Source organism: Trachurus trachurus (assembly GCF_905171665.1).
Source record: "Trachurus trachurus genome assembly, chromosome: 6".
Taxonomy (NCBI): Eukaryota; Metazoa; Chordata; class Actinopteri; order Carangiformes; family Carangidae; genus Trachurus; species Trachurus trachurus.
Window position 1 is genome coordinate 2,273,054 of NC_139897.1, and position 23,617 is coordinate 2,296,670.

Below are 23,617 nucleotides of genomic sequence, written 5' to 3' on the forward strand. Positions count from 1 at the left end.
CTTCGTTTCCAAAAAAGCTCGAGTAGAGCAACGTTTCCTAGCTTTCACACAGCCTCTTTGTGTTTTTCTTCCACATTACCTGGAAGTACAGCATTTTAATTCTGCTTCTAGGAGTGAGCAGGCGTCTACGACCCGGTGGAGTTACGTCTGTGCCGCCGTGAAGCAGCTGGGAGGAGGAAACACACCGGCGCCTTGTCTCTGTTTCATTGACTTGAACCTCAGTGTGAAGCTTCTCCTCCACGATGATGAACAGCTACTCTGACTACGACTCTGACGGATACTCGTCTAATGAAGACGCAGACTACGTCCCATCAGGTGAGGACCGCAGCCAGCTGCAGCTGTGTTAGTAGTAAACACCAGTTATTACGGGATGGAGCTGATTTAACGACGTGTTGTTGTGGCTAACGTCGATGACCAAGGTACAGTCAACATTAGCTCGCACACACATGGTGCCACCTAATATGAAGAACTAAAGCATTCTCGATAATAAATGTATTTATTGTTTTGTTCTCGTTTTTACCTGTGTTTACGGAGGAGGGGCGTTTAGAAAACAGTCAGGTGCTGCTTTCTCCAACGTAGCCTACACCAGTGGTTCTCAAAGTGGGGTTCGAGGACCCCCAGGGGTCCTTGAGAGGGTTCAAGGGGGTCCCCAACTCCCACAACGTTTTTGAATTTTTAAAACTTTTGCCCTAGAATCTTTTTTACAACTTTTCCCAAGAAATTATGTGATTTTTTCTATAATTTCAATAAAAATCTTTCCAAAAATCCACGGCATTGACCCTAATTTAAATTCAGTTTCATAACAAATATTGGTGTATTCCTGGTGTTTGTTCCAAAATGTTGACAAATGGGGGTCTGTGGTATAATTTCTATCAGTTTAGGGGTCCTTGGTGTAAAAAAGTTTGAGAACCACTGGCCTACACCACGACCTCAGTTATGAGTCTTTGTAATTTCGGCTTCAGTTAGATTCATCAATACCAGTCAAAGGTTTGGACACATCTCATTCAGTGGTTTTTCTTTATGTTTCTACCTTCTACATCGTAAAATCCATACTGAAGACATCAAACTATGAAATAACACATGTGGAAACACAAACATGTTAGGCTAATTACAGTTTTTCTCAGTTGCTAAAACACTAAACCCTGTTGTCTGAACCAAATTCTCAGTTGCCTGAACCCACTGATTGAGTCAGTCACTCTAAGCAAAACTATCAGCACTTTTCACCTGTTTAGACACAACTTACCAACACATTTTCATTGTGATGCACCTGTGTTGCATAATGCTGAGCACAGGTGGCAAAAGTCAAACACAACTAAAGCACGGGTTTCATTGGTTGAACACAACAACTCAAAATTGATCACACTTGTGTCCAATGATGTGAGGGCACATATACTGTAAGCTAGTTGAGGATGAAGTCCTGTGGCCTGATCCAATACAGAGAAATGATGATGGCTGAGTTATGCACTTCTCATTTCTATGTTTTTGTACTTTATTTTTACGCAGGCCTACTGCATACAAGTGCTAAATGCACAAGATTTCTGTTTGTTTTTCTACTGTACAAGTGCTACGTGTAAAATGCACAGGGTTTCTGTTTTTTGTACTGTACTATGTACAAGTGCTAAATGCACAGGTTTTTTGTTTTGCAAGAGGAGAAGATGAGAGATGACAGGGTGAAGGAAGAAAGGATGAGGGAGGGAGGGATGAACTGGGAAGAAAAAAGAAGAAGGAAGGAAAAGGGGATGAAATGGATGTGGGGAGGGAGGGAGGAGGGTGAAAGAAAGGGAAGGAGAGAAGTGCTACAGTAAATGCACAGGTTTTTTGTTTTGCATCATGCATTTAGCCTACAGTGAACGATAAACATTTATTTCTACAGCTTCATGTCCTGAGCGTTGTATTTTCTATTTTTCTATGTAGTGTTTAGTGACTGCTCAGTAGTGTTTTCAATTTTGATTGACTCGGGGCACGATTTGACAACATAGTTCAGTTTTGGGCACAGATTGAACTGTTTGGTGAAAGTTTGGTTTTGCAAGAAGAGTCTGAGGTTTTGTGAATGTAGCTTGAAAATTGGGGTTTGTGTTCACAGTTTAGAGAAAATGAGAGAAGCTTTCGAGAAATGTGTCTTAGCAATCGAGAAAAACTGTAAAACAAAAGTCTTATCTGTCACCTGACCTAAACCCAACTGAGATGGTTTGGGATGAGCTGGACCACAGAGTGAAGGCAAAACAGCCAACAAGTGCTCAGCACCTCTGGGAACTCCTTCAAGACTGTTATACAAATGTTATACTGTTATACAAATACACCTGTACTCTGTAAAACATGTATTATTTATTCCATAATAGTGCAGTTTGGATTTTTTAATTTTTTTTTTTTTGCTTGTACGTAGGGATGAAAAACAGGCAAATAGTTTCTTACCTGGGATGATAGTGACTTGTGTCACATAACATGCAGCTGTTGCAACTGACCAGTTGACCAGTGTGATGCCCTGGTCTCAACCACACACTGCATTTAATGGTATTGCAGCCACATCTCGACCATGAGGTTCATAGTATTCGGTTTATTGACATTAGGACGACTAACATGTCATTAGGGGTGATATACATAGTTCACTGAAAAATGTAAAAGGCAGGCTCTTAAAAGTTGAGTTGTATGTACATCAGATGGTAGTAATAATTCATGGGACAAACTGAGTCAAAACAATTTAATTCAAATTATCCATGCCATTTTATTGTAACTATACAAGCGCCAGTTACAACTTGCATGAACAACACACTGTCTGAGGTAGCAGTACAGTGACAGTGAGCAGAGGTGCGGAAGTCGTACTGGATTTACGTCTGAAACATGATTTATTATTTGATATATCGCGATATAAAGTATCGCGATATATCAATATTTCAATATTTTTGCCCACCCCTACATGTCATTAGTGCATATCATTAAAATGGTTTCACCAAGTACCATAAAGTAAGGAAAAACATTGTTTTTGTTGTGTATTTATGAAAAAGTAAAAGTGTCATATCCCTGTGATCTGTTGTTAAAATGTTCTTCTCACCTCCACTGCCTTCTGTGTACTTCCTTCTCAGATGATAACCTCAGTGAGGACGACCTTAATGAGTGTGAGAAGGAAGAGCCGCTGCGTGAGGACGACAGTGTGCCACATCCTGGTGATGTCAGCAAGAAGAAGAAGAGTAAAAAGCACATCAGTATGAGGTGAGAGGGTCTGACAGAGTCATTGGGTCAAGGTTGCTGCTTGAACACCACAATTGATGAATAAAAAAATCCTCATTAATTGGAGGCATCGGTCCTCAGAAAAGACGGTATTGAATGGTTTCATTGATTAATGTGACCAGTCTCATCAGAAGGTGTGACTTAAAAGGGATTTATTAACTACAAAGTAAATACAATTTTTATTAACAATCAAGGTGAAAGAAATAACAATTTAAAAATTGTGATGTGTTGGCATTAGTGCAGTGATTCCCAACCTTTTTTGGCTCATGACCCCATTTTGACATCACAAATCTCTGGCAACCCCCGATCATGTGATCGTGGCTGTCAATCATGTGTCAGCTCAGGTATTTTTATATGTTGCATTTTATTTGAACTCGATTTATATCCGAGAAAGTGAAAGTATAGAATACAGTTGTTTAAGATTGTGTGTGGTGTTTTTAATCATAATTTCAAAAATAATAACAATTAGTTAAAAGAATATTTTTATCTGTAATTTTTTTTTTTTATCAATTACTAGACATTTCAGGCAACCCCACGTGGGGTCTCGACCCCATGGTTGAAAAAAACTGCATTAGGGAGAAAAGGTGTTATGACTATTTACAATATGGCTGTAAAACTAAGGATCATTGAAAACTTATTCATAGTCTTATAACATGACAATATTTTGATATCAACCCCATCATGAGCAGAATGGTAAAACTGTACTGCGATGTGCTGTGTCATTTTCAACGACAACCTCTGGATGGAGGCAACATCTGTTACCAGGGTAATGGGTTCTGCTGGTGCCCCACAGTGGTTTCAGCTTTGATTATGGTCTGGGACAGTCCTGTCATCTATCAGCGTTTTCTGTTTTATGTAAAACTAATCCAGATAACTTCTGAAAGAGGATGCAGAACTGATCTCTTGATTCTTGAAATTGCTGAGGTCATGGCAGTTTTAAGATCTCTGCGCTCCATTGGCCTTACAATGTTAGCATATACACAGAGTTTGACTCTGCTGTCACTGGAGATGATGCCAATGATGATGACCTTTTTATTCTTGAAAATCATCCACAGAAAGAGGAAGGAAGGAGTCCTGAAGATAGAGACGGAGGACAGGGCTAAAGGTGAATCAGAGGAGGCAAAGCCGTCACAGGAAGAATTTGAAAAGCCGACTAAAGCAGAGGAGAACGATGACGTGAAGGAGAAGAAGAAATCTGATGACCTCTGGGCCAGTTTCCTGTCTGACGTTGGAACCAGGCCCAAAGAATCCGCACCTGCCTCACAGTCGAGTATCACACAGAAGGTAAATATGTCCTGCGTTCAAAGAGAAACAGTCCAACTGCCATGTTTAAAGGGATAGTTCAACATCTTGGACGACCTATAGTCGTAGCAGTAGGTTTGTTACCTTTATTTGTCGGTGCAAGCTATTTTCAGAACGGCGCAGCAGAGCCGTGAGCTGCTCAGAGCTACGCTACGGAGGCTAATGGGACTCATCAAATACACAATCCAACAACTCCAAAACGCTCTGGTGGACAAGTTGTGACCTGCACATTCACCACAATATGAGATAATAACAGAACGTTATGAGACAGAGTTGTTTTAGAGGTAAATGCAGAGACTGCTTGCCGAAAAACTGCCCTCGATAGGAACACGCATTTACCTCGAAAACAACGTAATCTCGTAACGTTCCGTTATTATCTCATAGCTAGGTGAATGTGCAGGTCACAACTTGTCCACCAGAGCGTTTTGGAGTTGTTGGATTGTGTATTTGATGAGTTTGATGAGGGAAACTAAGAAATCCCATTAGCCTCCGTAGCGTAGCTCTGAGCAACTCATGGCTCTGCTCCGCCGTTCTAAAAATAGCTTGCACTGACAATTAAAGGTAACGAACCTACTGCTAAAACTATAGGGATTATGGCTATGGGCCAATTTGCCAAAATGTTGAAATATTCCTTTAACGTGAAAGAGGTTTAAGTCCTGGGGCGGTGCGTGGCGCAGTGGTTAAAGTGGCCGCCCCATGTAGAGGCTACAGTCCTCAACACAGGCGTGCCCGGTTCGAGTCCCGCGTCGGGCAGACCTTTCCTGCATGTCATTCCCCCTCTCTCTGCCTCCCCCTTTCCAAAAAAAAAAACTAAAAAAAAAAAAAAGTCCTAACATGTAAAATGGCTGTGTTATTGTTCATCTGGATGCACAAGCTCACCACAACACATTTTAATGTTGTTCTGATCCTCAGGCCAGTTCTTCGGTGGCGAAGGTTTCTCCAGTGAGTACACAAGCAAAACAGCCAGCACCTGCTACAGTCACCATCACTAAAGTTTTTGACTTCGCTGGAGAAGAAGTTAGGTATGAATCACTGTTCTTACGTTTAATGAAAGAAGGAAACACATGGTTCATTAACATATCTGTCCAGACTAGTAAGACGTCTTAGTTTCTACACTGGAAGATGGATTAGAGATGCTGTATGTTCACTTCCTTCAGACTAAGCTGTTCTCACATCTAGTTCTCATATCTCATATTGACCAGTAGGTGGTGACACACCCACACACATGCATGTATGCACGCACACACACAAACACACACAATTTCAGTTCCAGTGATTGCAGTTAGGATATTTAAGTAGTACAGTAAACCTGATATTTGAGAGGTAGCCTACATCTCAAATAAACAGGTAAAATAAAATAAATCACCATGGCAGACCGTCAGAGAGGCTCAGAGCCTGTCTTCACATTGTTCAACAGCTCGCTCATGATGGTGTACCCAATTTTGATGATTTGCCATGAAACAGGAAATTCTTCTCATACCTCAAATGTGGGTTGTCTGACCCAACTTTTATGTTAGATGATAGCCCCATGCAGAGGACTTCAGTGACACCTTTTGAAAACAAGAGGCAATTCTTGAATGGCATCAGCATTCGATGCACAAAACACTGTCAATGTCCGCTCTTTATCTGACTGACATACACACACACACGCGCACGTTTTTTGTGTGTTTCTCTGGCTTTACACTGTGGTTCAAATTAACTATGCATATAAAAATGCTCTGTTGGTCTGTTGCCAGCTGGTCTGTGCAGGACATAAGCCCCTGAATGTGGTGTCTGCCAGTCACTAAAATGCACAGCTGCACCGATGGGCTGCTGTGAGCATCTCTGATAATTGCCTAGCTTGCAGCTTCAATTATTTCTGTCTATATAAAATATTTGAGCAGAAAAAAAACTATAAAAAAAAAAGTCATGATAATTTGAATATTGGTTGTAAATTCTCTCTACTCAGACATAATAATGACACTAATTGTATGATCAGTGATGCTGTAATAATGATATGTAAAACATTTCCCCCAAAACTATTTTTTTATTGATCTGGTCACCTTTAACTTAGTTTTATTTTGTAAGAAAATGACAACAGAAAACATATGCTTTTTAAAAATCTTCTCTTATGTTCTTAATGAACAGATGCTGTGCCCGTCTCAGGTTGAATTTAAGAACACAGAGAGAAGATCTGTGTAGGAGTGTGCAATATTAAACAGCAATAAAGCTTCATAGACAAACGCCTTGATCAGAGACGGAGTTGCTGAATGTGCAAGAGAACTTTACGTTGCAGTAAAAAGGACAGATGTATTTTTCTAATTTCTTCACTACTGAAAGTAGAAGTGATAACATCCGGTGGTTTTTGCTGCGAGATGATCTTTGAAAATGAAGTGCATCCCTGGGAAACATCATGGATAGAGAGTCTTTTCAGATTTGAATATGTCGAAGACATGTATGCAACGCGTACCTCACAACATCATTGCAAACTCATGTGATTATCACAGCTCATGCCATTCCTTCAATAAGCCCCAATGCACAAACAGCAACGTTCCCATGAACACAGTCTAATGATCAGTGTCTTAGATGAACATGCTGTATATCACACAGACTGCCACACCCCTGCTAGTTATGTGGAGGGAGTAATGTCCCCCTCTAACTGTTTACATGAGCGCAGCCTGTATTCAGAGACTAAATATGAGCCTGGGTATAATTCATCTGATTCATTATGTATGAAGCTGTGTGCTCTGTAATTACAGCAGCATGGATGATGTACATGGATGATGGTTGGAGCTGGTCCCCAGAGCCACAGTAAATGCTACTGACTCCCATGTGTGATGTCTGAACATTCACTCCTCAGGGATGTTGGTTACAGCTCCCAACACGACAATATGTCAGAGGGCATCAAGACGTCCATCAGCTGACCCTCGTGTTTGGTCTTTGCTTTCTTTTCTCTCTGTCTTTTCTTTCTCTCACTGAAAAGAAACTTGCCTTTTTCAAAATTCTCTTTCTCATCATCTGTGGAGCTCTGCGCTCTGCTCTGTGTAATTATGGCTGCATATAATTAGCATGCATAACAGGGAAAGCCTTTCAGCCCTCATGATGGATGCAAGTGGTTGTGGCATCTGTGCAGTGCTGATGTTCCCAGAGGATGCAGTGGTTTTTCCTCATATAGTCCTGTGTAACCCCATAGTGAGATTATGGACAGATATGTGTCTCTAACTCAGTGTGTGTATGTGTGTGTGTGTGGGCGCACATGTATGCATCCTGTTTTATGATTTCCTTTATAAGAAAAAAAGGTTTAGTTGCAGAGTGAGCAGCTGGCGATTAAGTTTGTTTGTTGTGTATAATTGAAAAACATCATTTCTTGTTTCCTGTATCCACCATTTTCACTTGCTGATGAAAATCAGAAAATTGGGAGAAGTTTCGTAAATATTTCTCCTTATTGTTGTCACAGATGCTCTGGATTTTCATAGATCCATGTGCTTAAAGGTGTACAGAAAAGAAAATTGAATTTAAGCCCACTCTGGGTCATAAAATTAGTGTAATAACTCATCTATCAGACGATGTAGGCCAAACTTTGTGCAAAATTCTATTTTTGAGTAAATCCGGGATGAAAGTGTGTATTTTTTTTTCGCATTGGATAATGCAGGTGCATGGATTATACGTCAGCCTGCTCATGTACACGATTCACCAGCCACGGATATTGGATCCGTCATCCGTCATTCAAACGTCTGAGACACACACACACACGGAGCTCGGGCTCGCCCCAAGCTTTGAATGTCCCGCCTGCTTGATAACCAATCAAATTCGTTTTCCTTACTCGGGTAAACTTGTGTTGCAGCTCTTGACAACTCGGCGCAACAAACAGGACAAACGGCCATTTCTGTACACTTTTAAGGTTTTCTGGGATGGCATCACGGTGGCAGCAGGTTAAACACGGTATTCCACACATCCCTCTCTCTAAGCAGTTCTTTCCAGCCTCTCCTGGGAAACCATGAGATGTTCCCAGGCCAAATGGGATATGTCATCCCTCCAGCGAGTTGCAGGTCTGCCCCGCGGCCTTCTCTCTCAGTCAGACTTGCCCTCAGAGGGAGATGGCCAAGAGGCATCCTTTTCAGATACCTGAACCACCTCAACTGGCTCCTTTCATTCACCGTGAAGCACTTCTCTCCCCACCCTGCCAAGAAAACACATTTCAGCCTCCTGTGCATGCAGTCTCAGTCTCCCTTGGATTGGAACAAAGATTGATCAGTAAATTGTAGGGATGTCATATTCTTGGTACGATTATTGTCAAAAAAATAATCACAGTATTACAATTATCATGATTATTATGCAATTAATTAATTAATTTCACAACACTATGCATGTGTAAAATCAAATATAGTCAAAATATAATTACATTACTCATCGTTAACACAAAATATTTCAAGTATCTATTAATATGACCAATTCTTAATCCCCCTCAGGGGATGCGTTTGAAATATTCAGGTCATAAATTGCCATCTATACCAAATGTTTCTGTTTATTTTAATTATTTTTTGTTTTATTTTGTGTTTTTTTTTAAATGCAAATGACATGCTAACATTTAAATTCCTACCAATTCAATGTTACGTTAAATAAATGGACCAGTATTTGTGCATTCACCTTTATTTTGGCGCACGTCTGCCGATACGGTTCATACATAATCTTTTTTGGGAAGTGACGGTATTTAGGAATCTTTACGATTAATTAATTGTCGTGTTTAATACCTTAATTCATTGTGAAAACAAGTAATCGTGACATCCCTAGTAAATTGAGCTCTTTGCCTTCTGGCTCAGCTCCTCTTCACCACGACGCTCCGATCATACAACATCTGCATTGTTGCCGATGCTGCATCGATCCATCTGTCAGGCTCGCACTGGAACGAAACACTGTGACTTTGTTCCTTTTGCATCTGAACATAAAGACCTGGTGACTCCTCTGGATCCACCAGGGTTCCTCACCCCTCCCTCCTCCTGGCACCAGGAAGAAGTCAGTCTGAAAAAACACATGTTGTGTGAAACATTTGGCGACAGAATGACAATCTGTTTCCAAGTGGTAATTGATGCTGCTGATAGCCTGAAAGACCGAAGCTTTAGGAATCTTGGCAATGCAGATATTGTTCCTTCAGCATGATATGTAGCATGAATCCTCCTGGGATTTGTTAATGCCTCCATTAATTCTGCCAGAATATTGCTATGTCTCATATCAGCAACTGCAGTGAACATGTTGCTGTCCTTGTGCCAGTGTGAACACACCTAAGCTCTCAAAATAGCAAGTATGAACCTGGAGGTGCCTGAATTGAGACATAGCAAAATGTCTCAGTGGTTAGGACGAGGCAGGTTCTCAGACTCATGTTGACTTACACCTACATGTTGACTTCGCGTGTGAATTTCATCACTGTTGGTTGTCTGAGTCTGTGGTGATCCACCAAATTGTTATGTCCACACAGCCACTGCACCTCAAATGAGCCTCCTGAGCATGAGCTGGAAAACACACGTGGATGCTGCTGAGTTTGAAGACAGGCTGCCTGAGGAGCTCCTCCTTCAATAATTCATCTCTAAAAGAACAAGTGCAGCAGACAAAGCAGCTCTTCTTACCCTCCTTGAACTGACGTCACGTTTTTGATTTGATTCGCATCTTACAGAATACGTTGATGATGATCTAATGCATACGGGATGTAAAAACCATATACATACGGAACAGAAAAAATAAAGTGAATTACTCAATGCAACTTAATATCGAAGGTTTAAACAAAGGCTTGTATCATCCAACAGATCACAGCATGATATATGAACATGCGAGGCATCAATCAGTCCAATCAATCAGTTATTAAAGGTATAATGTGTAGGAATTCTCCCCATCTAGTGGTGCGGTTGCATATCAGAACGTATTCTTGATGTTGCATTCACGTCAGACAGACAACAGACGCTGCAAGTAACAGGATAAACAAGTGTCTATGTAAACAAGTGGTCCGCCAGCACAAGGCAAAACAATACAGGCGTGACAATATGTTGTCATGGTGATGTGGTATTGTTTACCTGACCCACGTTTTACCGTCTTTCTCTGGTGGAGTAAAATTACATCCGGTTGGTTTGCCGACGGCCGTCTGCCTGACTGCACCTGAATGCAACACCAGTGACCTACGGTCACGCTGCCACTCAACGTAAAAAATGGCGATGCAACATGGCCGCCTCGGTTCGATGCGTCACCCACTTATGTATTTGTAACGACTTGTAACAACTCATTCTAAGGTACCAGAAAGCTTTCATTTGTATGTGGCTGTGATTCCACTTCAGTGAAATACGTATTTATGAAAGACATATTTGATTTTTGCTATAAAAAGCCAAATAAGTTACATACTGGAGCTTTAAGAATAAGTGCAGCTACTAAGTTGACCACTGTGTTTTACCAGTGTTTCCTGATGAGCTTGTGTGTGTGTTTTCTCTGTCAGGGTGAGTAAAGAGGTGTCTGCAGACTCCAAAGAGGCCAAGAGTTTTCTGAAGAGTCAAAACACCAATCCGGAGGAAGATGAAGATGAAGAAGAAGAGAGCTGCACACTCCCCAGTCAACCTGGTCCCAGGTACACACACACACACACACACACACACACACACACACACACACACACACACACACACACACACACACACACACACACACACACACACACACACACACACACACACCTGCATACATGACATGACATGTTCAGTCCCACACCAACATCTGCAAATGAGGGTAGATGATAATTTGGCACTGCCAGTTGTTTTGGTGACCATTTGTTGTTGGGTATGCAAACCAGATCAAGTATGTCCCTAATAGATTGAGGACATTTTAGTTGAATGAAAAACTGATGGTTTTTATATTTTTAAATGCTCAGATAATAACGATAGTTTAGAGCAGGAAAAGCCGACAGCTGATTAATCGGCCAATATGAGAAAGCACATCACCAGTGGACGGTCAGTGGACCAGCTCAGTCGGAGTCGGTGCAGTCAGTCAACACATGAGAGGCGCAATGATTTTTAACCACAATAAACACTTTTGTCCCTCACTGTCTGCTGTTGAGAAGACCACAACAAATCAGACGTTAGCTGTGGAAAGCTCCACTTCTGTGATATAGGAGGATGGTTATTAATATTTAGTAAATCAGACAAGTGTTACTGTTGAGCCCTGTTTGAATGTAAATGATCTCAGGTCCTCAGTGGTGTCAGCCTGACCTTCTGGTTGGAGATCTGGTGCAATAAGATGATGTATCCCAAGCGACCAGTGGAGGTTGCACAGCCGTCAGCCATTATCCACTATCCACCTGCACTCCTGCTGATTGCAATACTTTATGAAATATCCTATAGGCACAGTCTACCTCTAGTCCTCACCCAAACCAAGAGTTAACTCCTGGTTTTTGGTTTCAGGTTGGATTCAGGTTTAGAGAATGGCGAGGGGATTCATGATTTCAGCATGTGTTCTTCCTATATGGAAGTGTACCATATGAAAAAGGGCAACATTTTTGAATATCATAGTATCAGTGAACTCCAATGTCACTGGTCCTGGTTCTGGTCTTGATACTGGACAAATTAAAGGGACAACGAGGAGTTTCTCCATCGGCAGAACGAAAAATTCCACCACAATAAAAAAGTCTCATATTAATGTGGATGAATCTACGTTATCCACACTTGTTAATGGGCCCATTTTCGATGAATATATCGTTTTGTCTCTATCGTTATTTTGTTTCGGTTTCGTGGCGAGTCATGAGAATAACGCCGCCGAATTGCCGTTTATGGTCGGAACTACGACGGTATGTGATCGTCTTCGAACCTCTGACTTTAATTCTTGATGAATGAAAACATGAGTCTGTCTTGCGCCGGTCAAAGAATTTCACGGTGCGCGGAGGCTCATAAATGTAGTGTGAAAACACTTCGCTTTTCCAAAACTCCTCGTTGTCTCTTTAAGAAAATGGATTTCATGTTTATTATAGCCAGATAAAAAAAAATCTCTCTCTATTCCTGTGTCTGATCTAGACATTTGTCTATGATGCATTTTTTATTCTTCCTCCCCTCGGCATCTGAGTACTGTTAAAGTACTGGATCAATAAGTGGTATCGATAAACCAGTATACTCTTAAATTATAGAGTGAGTGTTATTTTCAGTTCATTTTGCACTGGAGCTTCCATTGGGATATCAACGACATGGAATTTCCCTTTTATATGACCTGTGTGTGAGTGCGTGTGCATTTTTCCTACCTCTTTTAATACCTTTTGTTGCCATGGCAATATATCATTTGGGATCTGTGCATCTTCCCTTTCAAAATCCCAGACAGAAAACAGGAAATCATCTGCCAGCAGACAGGAAGTACAGTGTGTCCACCAGTTATTTCCTTTTTATCACCAGTCCGGTGTGTGTATGTGCATGTTGTCGTGTGTGTGTGCAGGCAGACGCATGTAGACATACATACACATACACACATGTGGGACATTTAGTAAATCAATCCATAATCACATAAACATGTGTACGTGTCTTTCGTCCTCTGTGACATATTTCATTCCCCATGGTGTGTGTGTGTGTGCGCGCACATGAAAAGGCAACAACTAAGGAACAACAGGAAAGAGCCATCAGCACCACTCCCTCATTAACCTTGTACACACACACACGCTGATACACACTGACAGAGATTGTGAAGTTAGTGTTTGTTTGTAGCATGTTGAGATGATAGTGGAGCGGTTATATAACGTAACACAGTGGCGTGTTTACTATAACAGGGAGGGAGGGGCCGGCCCCTGTCATCTTAAAACCATGATATTAAAATGACAAAGAAATTCTTGGTAACCTAAAAGCTTTAGCTAAATGACAACATGAGTCACCAGTACAGTATAAACCATTCAGTAATCAAAAGATAAGGATTTCTTTTATAACACAGATCTCTATTGTTCCGTATAAAATATCTATTTGAAGAAAGGTTGTGCTTATAAATAAAAGATCAGGCTGAAAGTGCATGCTTACTAAATTTAGAGAGAGACAGGGATTCTGCCAGTCGTGTCCCACAGTAAAACAAATGTCAGACAACAGAACACAAAGTGAGAAATTACATTCAAAATAGAGGTGGGATAGAATGAAGTGACCATTGTTATGGAGGTATGCACCCCTGCAGACCTCTGTGAAGCATGTAAGAAATAAGCCTGACAGTAGGCTATGTGTCTCCTGTCATAAAGAAGACCAAATTTAAAAATATAGTCCCAAATGAAACAACAGATCCTTTGCCACAGACTTCAAGTGTGTTCACAAAGAGAGATGGAAGATAATCTAAGGGTGCATGCTACATCAAAGTGCTTCTTGAATAATGACAGCGATGTGTGATCTTAAAATAAATCTCTTTAAAAGAAATGGCTGTAGCGTAACTACCAGTATGTGTCAGGAAGAGTCCATGTTTTGGTCCAGTTTATATCCTGAACAGTCATATCCCACAGTTCCATCAGGAGTTTACATGTACAAGATGAAGGCACAGAGGAGGGTATATAGGGCTATAGGTGAGTTAACTGGATCATGTGAAAGGATGACTTTACAGAGCATGATGACGCCTAATGGAAAAGCATCAAAAACAAAAGGTAACTGTGTCAGACTCACAGCATTTGACTTAAATTAGACTAAAAACAGAGAAATGGGGGCAGCAGTAGTTGAGCAGATTTCTTTTACAGCAGGATCAAATGTTTTTCTTTTGTGCTGTGAGCCAGCAGTGAAGGATTCATTTCCTCTGCCAGTGAGATGTTGAGACGTGGGTTTGATGATGTGCGTGTGTGTGTGTTCAGTATTTACTGGACACACAAGACAGACGGACGGATAAATTGTCACAAACACAGAATCACAAACAAGATGAAAAAAAAAATCTCGTGCTACACTGAGGTCACAGAAACTTGGGCACCTTAATATATGAATATATTAATGGTTGGGATGAAAAGACTCAGCTGTGGCTGGAGTGGAAGCTCACACTTATTGGTCTATTCATGGACAGGAAGGAAATCTCAGGCTGCACAATGACTGAGACGCACACACACACACACATGTGACACAGGAGCTGTGTAGCAGCTGGCCTGGCAGCGCAGAACAAGACGGAGTTAGATGAAAAGACCCAAGATACTCAGTGAGTTCTGTACTTGGCAGCAATGGATTTCCATTCCATGTATACATGTATGGGCCAAGGCAGCTCCCTGGAGCCACCCCACAGCAGATGTCATGTTCCTCAGCCATATGAGCTCCACAAGAGTCAGAGAGACCGACTAACTTTTCAAGACCATTGATGAAGATATCACAGTCAGTCACATGTATCTCCATCAGAATTTAGTCCAAGGTCGCAGCTTTACAGTGAATTTGGCCGTGTTATAATCTTCTGTATGTGAGTACAGAGAGGACGGATGAGTTCAGCTCTGAGCCCAAATTTCTCATCTAGATCAGTGTGAACTCTAAACCTTCCCTCTTTTGCACCGAACACAATAATGTCAGTTTTGTTGTACATTTGGCTCGAGAAAGTTCAGACACTGCTTTGTTCTCCTCCATCTAGGATCATATCTGGGACTGTTGTCATTAAAGGTATAATATGTAGGAATTCCCCCCATCAAGTGGTGCGGTTGCATATCTGAACGTATTCTTGATGTTGCATTCACGTGAAATGGGGCAGACGTCAGACAGACAACAGACGCTGCATGTAACAGGATAAACAAGCGTCTATGTAAACAAGTGGTCCACCAGCATGAGGCAAAACAATACAGGCGTCACAATATGTTGTCATGGTGACATCCGGTTGGTTTGCCGACGGCCGTCTGCCTGACTGCACCTGAATGCAACACCAGTGCCTCCGTCCTTCCTCACACTACACAGTGGTGACAGTTTTAACAGGCCGAGCCGACAGCTCCGCTGAGTTTCTATGGTTACCTACGGTCACGCTGCCACTGAACGTAAAAAATGGCGATGCAACATGGCCGCCTCGGTTCGGTGCGTCGCCCACTTATGTATTTGTAACGACTTGTAACAACTCATTCTAAGGTACCAGAAAGCTTTCATTTGTATGCGGGTGTGATTCCACTTCAGTGAAATACGTATTTATGAAAGACATATTTGATTTTTGCTAATAAAAAGCCAAATAAGTTACATACTGGGGCTTTAAAGGTAGAGTAGGAGATCCTCGGAAAACAAATTGAAAATACACAAGTCCACACCCCTTTCTTTAGACTTCACTCCGAAGCCACGCTTCCAGAACAGAGGAACACTTGATGCTTTCGGCCATAACGTTGTTGCAACTGTCTCATTGAATTTAGCGAGCTCGCATGAGCTCTGGCTCTGGCATCGTCTTTTTGTATTGTAAATGGAGCATGCAAACTCGATAAGTGCACGAAGAAGGGTACGCACAGAGGGGGGCGGGAGGGGCAGGTGGCAGTTGGATAGACGCATCCAATGAATTTGTTTGTGGCGTCCAAAATGATTGGATGGTGTTTTTACAGGATTGTCCATTACACAGGTGACTGATATTTTTCTTTTTTGTGACAAAGCATTTAATTAATTGGTTGCAATCGGGCTGTGAAGAGGATTTCGAGCAATACAGTAAAAAAAAAAATGCTCCAGAAGAAGATCCCCTCCTCCACGTTTAAAGGGATAGTTCACCCAAAATTGAAATTTCACTCATTATCTACTCACCCTCATGTGGACTAAGGGCTGGGAGAAGTTTCAGAGTCCTCCGTGGCTTCTCTGAGTTACAGGGGGTCTCGGCGTAGCAGTGCATGTCCATATAACGGTTGCAAATGGATACCAACTGTCTTCGTAACAAAATAAAACATCCAAATACCTCCATGCTGCTCGTATGTAATGTCCGTCTTGTAGGGCTGTCAGTTTTTAGAAAAATGAGGTTCGAACGATTATTGAATGACCCGTAATTCGTTCGGATATATTCGAATATTACCCACCCCCGTCCCCCGTCCCCCCGCCGCCGCCGCCGCCGCCGCCGCAGCACACACAGTCGCGGTGTTTTATTTTGAAAATTGACCGGATACTCTCGTTGTTTCATGTTTGACTTCCTGCCCAGCTTGACGCGATTGCTCGCGGCTCTCACACAAAATAGACCAGACGCTGCAGGGCGCGAGCCGGCCGCGGAGGTGCACGCCGCGACACCACACCAGCGGTTAATATGGGCACAGAAAGTAAACTGGCTCCGCTTCTCGGCTGTTCGCGGCCCTTCTGCGTCCAGTGGACGTTCCGCGGCGCTATGCAGGCACCGGGCACTGCAGCCAAAGACGGTAAATAGAGTATCTTTGCTGCAGCCTGCATATCGAGCAGGTCATTAAGCTCGAATACGAACTTTTCCCCCCACAATCGAACGAATATTCGAATGTCGAATAAAAAGTGACAGCCCTACCGTCTTGTATTGAAGCCCCGAAATGCGAAATTGTCCTGAAAAAAAATTAAATAAGTCTATATTTCAAGCTTGTTTTGTAGCGGAAGCTTCTCGAAGCTCCTCTTCCCGGTTCGTCAAATTTGGACGAACTGGGAAGAGGACAGACCCTGGTTCGTCCAAATTTGACGAACCGGGAAGAGGAGCTTCCGCTACAAACAAGCTTGAAATATAGACTTATTTAATTGTTTTTTACATACGAGCAGCATGGAGGTATTTGGATGTTTTTTGGTTACAAAGACAGTTGGTATCCATTTGCAACCGTTATATTGACATGCACTGCTACGCCGAGACCCCCTGTAACTCAGAGAAGCCACGGAGGACTCTGAAACTTCTCCCAGCCCTTAGTCCACATGAGGGGGAAATTTCAATTTTGGGTGAACTATCCCTTTAAGTTAATGATAGCATGGCGTCCAATGAATTTTGAAAGGTGTATTCAGCAGGTTGCACCTAAACTTGCTCTTTTCCAGCTGCAGGGATGTTCACCAGAGACTTTATGGACTGGTCTCTGGAGCCTGACTGGCTGTAGATCAAGAGAGGAGAGAATCCTTCCAATACAAGGAAGGTTTCAGTTCCCATGTTTCTATCCATGTTCTTCCGTTACTCTGTAATTAGTGTCGCATGTAGCAAGTTTTAGATTTCTCCAAACAAACACAAACAAACAAACGCGCTTTTCATCCAGCACACCTGCCTCCGCTTTCACCAACAGAGCTGAAGCTGCTCTGACTGACAGACACACATCACTGACAACGGTGAGGCTCTGGAGTCAAGTTCACAGTGTCTGCCTGCTGGAAAGACTTCTCAATTTCTGTGTCCTGTTGTGTCCCTCCCCCCCAGCGCCAAGCGGCCTGCAGGCATGTCCAGTCTCCTGAATCGTCTCGGGGGTAAAAAGCAGAAGATGAGCACGCTGGAGAAGTCAAAGATGGACTGGGACGCTTTTAAATCAGAGGAGGGCATCACAGAGGAGCTGGCCATCCACAACAGAGGCAGAGAGGGGTAAGATCCAGTCAGCGTGTGGCGGTCCGGGGCAGTTTGAACTCAGAATTACTAAATATTTCACCAGTTCTGTGTTCCTAACTGAGATATATTGGGGTTAAAAAACAGGCCCAACCACAAAATATGCTTAAAGGTCCCATATTATGAAAAACAGTTTTTTTCTGGTCTCTACATACATAAACTGATCCTCCCTGAGCCTACCAACTCCTAGAATGAGGAAAGCAAACGGGTCCTGCATCGACTCAGCAGCCCACCGACTGGTAAAACGGTGCTCATACAGGCTGTTGAGACTCAGCTCCTGTGGTGATGTCACGACGGGAGTGAGGCCGGCCCCTCAGCGCGATAAAACGCCTACCACGCCGTGTACAGTAACCATGTTACTTAAAGGTGCAGGCACAGAAACAGCTTGTTCTCAGTAGAGCTCATTTGAGCGACTTTTAGACAGCCGACATTCAGGACCACGGATCAGTTTGGGGCAATACATTTCGAATACAGTTTAGTTGGACGTCTGACAGCTGAGTGAAATTGAGTAAAAAGAGTATAATATGGGATCTTTAATGTTTTGAACCAGTGAAATCAGCTTTCGCTGACCCTAACCCTCACTGACTGCAGAACATCTGGATCCAGATGTTCTGTTATTCAGTAGAAATCATTCTTCTCTATGTGTCAGTGTTTCTTTGCCACTGTTCTAAATGCTAGTGTGACTGTTGCCTTGTGTTTTCCAGCTCTGTAAGGTTGTGTGACAGTCCAGTCAGAGACGCCACAGTCAAACATTTATTCAACATGTGTGAGAGAGCCGTGCTCATGTGGGCACCAGATTTACAACACAACAACAGCATCAAGGCTTTTGTTTTAAATGTTAAAATTAGACTTTGGTGGTTTGGTCTGCTCCTCATTCATATCTTATTATTTTGTGCATAACTTCATTCCAGGATCTGTGTTTGTAACCACGTATATAGATCATTTTATTTCCATGATGTCCAAAGACGTACTTAGAGAGGTATGAGCAGTTACCTCATGATGGACTAATGACACATTCAATACGGCTGCCACCACACTGGTGACTATTTATGACAATACATGTACAGTACAGGATAGTATTTATACCTCTGCAGGCAGCAGCCAACACAGATTGTTTGCAGGTTTGTCATGTGTCCCATTCTTGGACTCGAGGACAAACTGATTAAAGGTCAAAAGTCTAAGTCAGTAGGACCTTTGCCCTAACGCAAGACTTAAAGGACAATTCTGGGCAAATTCAACCTGGGGCTATAGTTTCCTTATATTTTAGGTCTAAAAGAAGGATTCTTTTCAACTTGACTCTCATGCGAGACTTCGAGTTTGCGCGTGACTTTGTATTACAGCTCCATTTACAAACATGTTGGCTTTCTTGAAAAAAACAAACCCCTCGGTGTATGTTTGAATAGCCATCTGTGGAAAAAAGTGGTTTTGTGGGATGTAAATAGCCTAAACAGCATAAGATCGGTCTGCTCCCATTTTCAGATTCTTCTCTTAGACCTAAAATATAAGGAAACTAACAGCCTCAGGTTGATCCTAATTTTTTTTAAATGATTTTTCTGAGAAGCAGCAGCTCCGTGAGCGTCTTCCTCATGTCGGTGACAATTCATCTGACATTAGTCACGCTTCAGTCAGGACAGATGGAGAGTCAGAGCAGTGGCTACTCCAGGGACAAGTCAAGCTGACACCAGAGGCCCCCCCCCCAAAACACAGACATTTTCCCACCACTAACCAACATCTCCCCCACGACTTTTTCCATTTCAACACAGAAAGCGGTCACACAGCTTTTCCAGCTCTGTGTGTGTGTGTGTGTGGAATGATTTGAGTCCCTGTTAGTGCTGCTGAGTGTTTTTAAATTAGCTCCTATTCTTCTGCTTGGTTGGAAGTTGGTGCATAAGTATGGTATCAGTGTGTTTTTACATGTGCTGGTAAAAGTAGGTCTAAAGCTCTCTTTCTTTCTGTATTCTTTCTGTGTGTGTGTGTTTAGGTATGTGGAGCGGAAGAACTTCTTGGAGCGAGTCGACCACCGGCAGTTTGAGAGAGAAAAAGCTGTGCGACTGAACAACATGAAACAATGACACAGACTGACAGTGTACACATACACACATATATACACAAACACACACACACACACACACACACACACACACACACACACACACACAGTGGAACAGATGTTTGACTGCCTGTATCTCTCTCTAATGACAGAGTTGTGGGAGCTCGCTGGTGCAGTGGCTTCAGTCTATTTCAGGTCGGGGTATTAATAGACTGAGTCTGTGTCCTGACTGTGCTTCCATCACTGTGGGAACCAACCGTCACACTGAGGGTGTTTGTGAGAAGAAGTGAGGTGGCTCTCTCCTACTTCCTGTTGAAAACCAGGGCTCAGCTTCAGGGTTAAAGAATCATTTAGTTTTATAACAACATTGTTCTCATTTTGGTCATTTTGTCCCTTATTTCTGTTTGTAATGAAAACATCACACTCACCCAGTCACTGTCAGACCAGAATAATAACATGAACCAATTTATAAGGATCTGGTTAATGTTTGGCTAGAGGGTGAATTTAAGTTGGGCAGTGAGCAGAGAACTAGATTTAGTTTTTTACCAAAATAAAATTTCCTTTCAACATTAAAGACTTAAAAACATTTTCTTTCCTGAAATACCTAAATTCACCCAAAATACACACCTGTAGCAAATTTTATGGCAAATGCATCAACACAGCCAAAGTTATATATTATAGAGAATGTCCAAACGGGGACTTTTTAACCCTATGCACGAGGGTTAAACCATGGACACCATTTCCATCTCACATTAAAGGGATAGTTCACCCAAAATTGAAATTTCACTCATTATCTACTCACCCTCATGTGGACTAAGGGCTGGGAGAAGTTTCAGAGTCCTCCGTGGCTTTTCTGAGTTACAGGGGGTCTCGGCGTAGCAATACCAACTGTCTTCGTAACAAAAAGACACACCAAAAAACATCCAAATACCTCCATGCTGCTCGTATGTAATGTCCGTCTTGTATTAGTCAGAGAAGCCACGGAGGACTCTGAAACTTCTCCCAGCCCTTAGTCCACATAAGGTTGAGTAGATAATGAGTGAAATTTCAATTTTGGGTGAACTATCCCTTTAAGCAAGTTACAACCTCCAGGACTTAAAGCAGAACTATGCAGGATTCCGGCTGTAATTATTGTGGCTCAGAGACACTGTGATGGTTGAGTGACCTATTATGAGGTGAATGGGGTCTAGGCCAATGCACCAACCCCCCCCCCCACTGGCTGAAAACCGCACTTGCAAGATCAGTCCTCCGTCTCGGTGTCCCAAATCTCATCAATGGATAGAACTATCGCGAGAAACTGCCTTACGGCAGTACGAGATAAGAACGCAGATGACGTCATGCATGTCATGAATCGTGATTGGTTTGAGTTCGGAAAGTCGGAGGAAACCATGGAAACATGAAATGTTTAGAAGTTCGGCTTGTGGCTAACACGGAGCTAATGCTAACACGGACACACACACACCATGGATCTTTTATAAGATAATGTAATACATCATGACACACACACGCCTTCGCGTTTTGGAACCTTTATTCATGTGTGTGTATGTCTGTGTCTTTGTGTCTTTGTCTGTGTGTGGCCGTATTAGCGTTAGCGCCGTGTTAGCATTAGCTCCGTGTTAGCGTTAGCTCCGTGTTAGCAGGGTTTAGCAAACACCGCTCTCTACCTTCAGCAGTAAACACAAGCACGTGTAGGGAGGGGGTGGAGGAGGTGGTGGCGGCGAGTTTTTTTTTTACGACAGTGACATGTGCCTCCCAGAACTGTGGGGGAGCCCAGGAGAGGGAAAAAAAGAGAAACCAACGAAGGAGCGAGCTATTTCCGGTCGACTTGCATAGTTCTGCTTTAAACGTGAGGCCAACACTGAACAACAAGAAGCTGCAGTTCCCATACTGACCACTAGAGTGTACCTCTAACAGTGAATCAGTCCCCATTGGCTCCTATGTTAAAACATCCAACCTCTACAGCAGGAATAAACTTGGTGGCAGCTCCTTCATGACAACTGTTCATTTTAAGAAAGACGTAAGTAATGTGTCATTGGGGGCGTGGCCTCTTTGAGTGTGGGTGAGTGTATGCTAGCTACATACTTGGAATGCACCGAAATCTTGGCTCCACACATGCCCCTCCTCTTTCACCAGATTTGGTTTACCTGGGAATTAGGGGGCGGAGTCAGGCTCTGGCAAGATGGCGACATTGGAGCAGCTCACACATCTTTAAAAGAAAAAAAAAAGGTTTCCTGAAACCTGTGGATGATGTCACAGAGAATGCGTGTCTTTATTTATAATCCATGACATCAACATCATGTGATGTATGTGATGGCAGTCGGATGTCAATACCATAATGTTACTTGATAGAAACAGCAACCATCTTTGACACAGAAACACAAGAGCCCAAGAGAACAGAGCCACAGTAAGAGTTGTGTTAAATCTACTGCTTGTGAATAATTAAACGTTTTACTTTCTGACACCACGCCCCCTCTCTCTGTTTGGTATGTGGACTGAAGGTAGGTTAGAGCTGTTAAACCAACCAACCAACAGAAATGTGTTATATTCAGATCAAGCAAGAAGAGCGCACCAGACCTCTGCTGCTGAACTGATCCAACCAGAATCCACCCACAACCTGCTACAGGCAACACAACGGACCATTTCAAGTCGGCTTTATCTGTCTTTCCTGAGATGTTTCTGATGACTGTCAGTCTCCTCCGATCAGCCTGTTGTAATTCTGCTCCTTGTTAATGTATGGCAGGAAGAACACTAGTTTTTATGTAGCAGTAGCACCATTACTGTATTTAAAAAAAAAAAAAAAAAAAAAAAAGTATGACTGTCATGTTAGCCCAAAGAGCAGTCAGAACATCTGATTTATTTATTTTTTTTAATGTCCGCGGCCCACCTTCATCCCTACATCGACCAAATGATGCGTTCTCAGAACTTTTTTATTTTATTTTTTATTTAATGATAAAGACTCAGGACTGAACTGAAAGTAGGGGGCATGTAGGAAGCTCCACAGTCACTACTGTAACACAACTGATGCTGCCAGTTGGAGCAGCATCCTGACTAAATCCTGAATAACAGAGAAGGCTTCAGTTTGGGAGGATGACATGAGTTTACTTTTGTTCACTCAGAGTGAGACGGGCCACAGTTTGGTTTGATTTACATTGTTTTTGTTTTCCTATAACTCTCCAGAAACACCATTCTGTCCATTTCATTTTAAAGAATATTAATATTTTATTTTTATTCTAATATTTTCATTATAAAGATGTTCATGCCTCTCTGTTCAATGTTAGACTGCATTAGGACTAGGCTACCTGCAGTGAGAGGGATAGGCAGCTGTACATCTACTACATCTCTTATTTTGGTAAAATAGGATCTCCTTCTATGGATCTTGATGAATATTTAGCTTTTTTACTTGACGCTCCCGTGTGTGTGTGTGTCTGTGTACAGCGCTGACACAGACACACACACACTGTTATGGCGATGACAGGCTGCTGTCGCATTTATTTCTGCCGTGTGTGATCAAGGAAACATGCCCATAGCCGATAATCGTAATCGCGGTCCAGATTGGAGATTGTTTTATCGCCCAGGCCTAATATTACATATAAT

At 42.4% G+C, this 23,617-nt stretch overlaps 1 protein-coding gene across 1 annotated transcript; it reads left to right on the plus strand.

Annotated features, from left to right (window-relative positions):
• Positions 1-21,560, plus strand: cfdp1 (craniofacial development protein 1). Its single transcript, XM_083973818.1, has 7 exons — positions 1-315; positions 3,081-3,207; positions 4,281-4,509; positions 5,440-5,549; positions 10,982-11,110; positions 17,794-17,952; positions 19,955-21,560. The coding sequence occupies exons 1-7, from the start codon at positions 243-245 to the stop codon at positions 20,043-20,045; spliced, it is 918 nt and encodes a 305-aa protein (XP_083829944.1). The 5' UTR covers positions 1-242; the 3' UTR covers positions 20,046-21,560.
• The last annotated feature ends 2,057 nt before the right edge of the window (positions 21,561-23,617 follow it).

Coding starts and splice junctions, on each gene's coding strand:
- cfdp1 (XM_083973818.1), top strand. CDS start 243: ATGATGAACAGCTACTCTGACTACGACTCTGACGGATACTCGTCTAAT. Junction 5,550..10,981: donor TTCGCTGGAGAAGAAGTTAG/GTATGAATCACT, acceptor TTTCTCTGTCAG/GGTGAGTAAAGAGGTGTCTG. Junction 17,953..19,954: donor CACAACAGAGGCAGAGAGGG/GTAAGATCCAGT, acceptor GTGTGTGTTTAG/GTATGTGGAGCGGAAGAACT.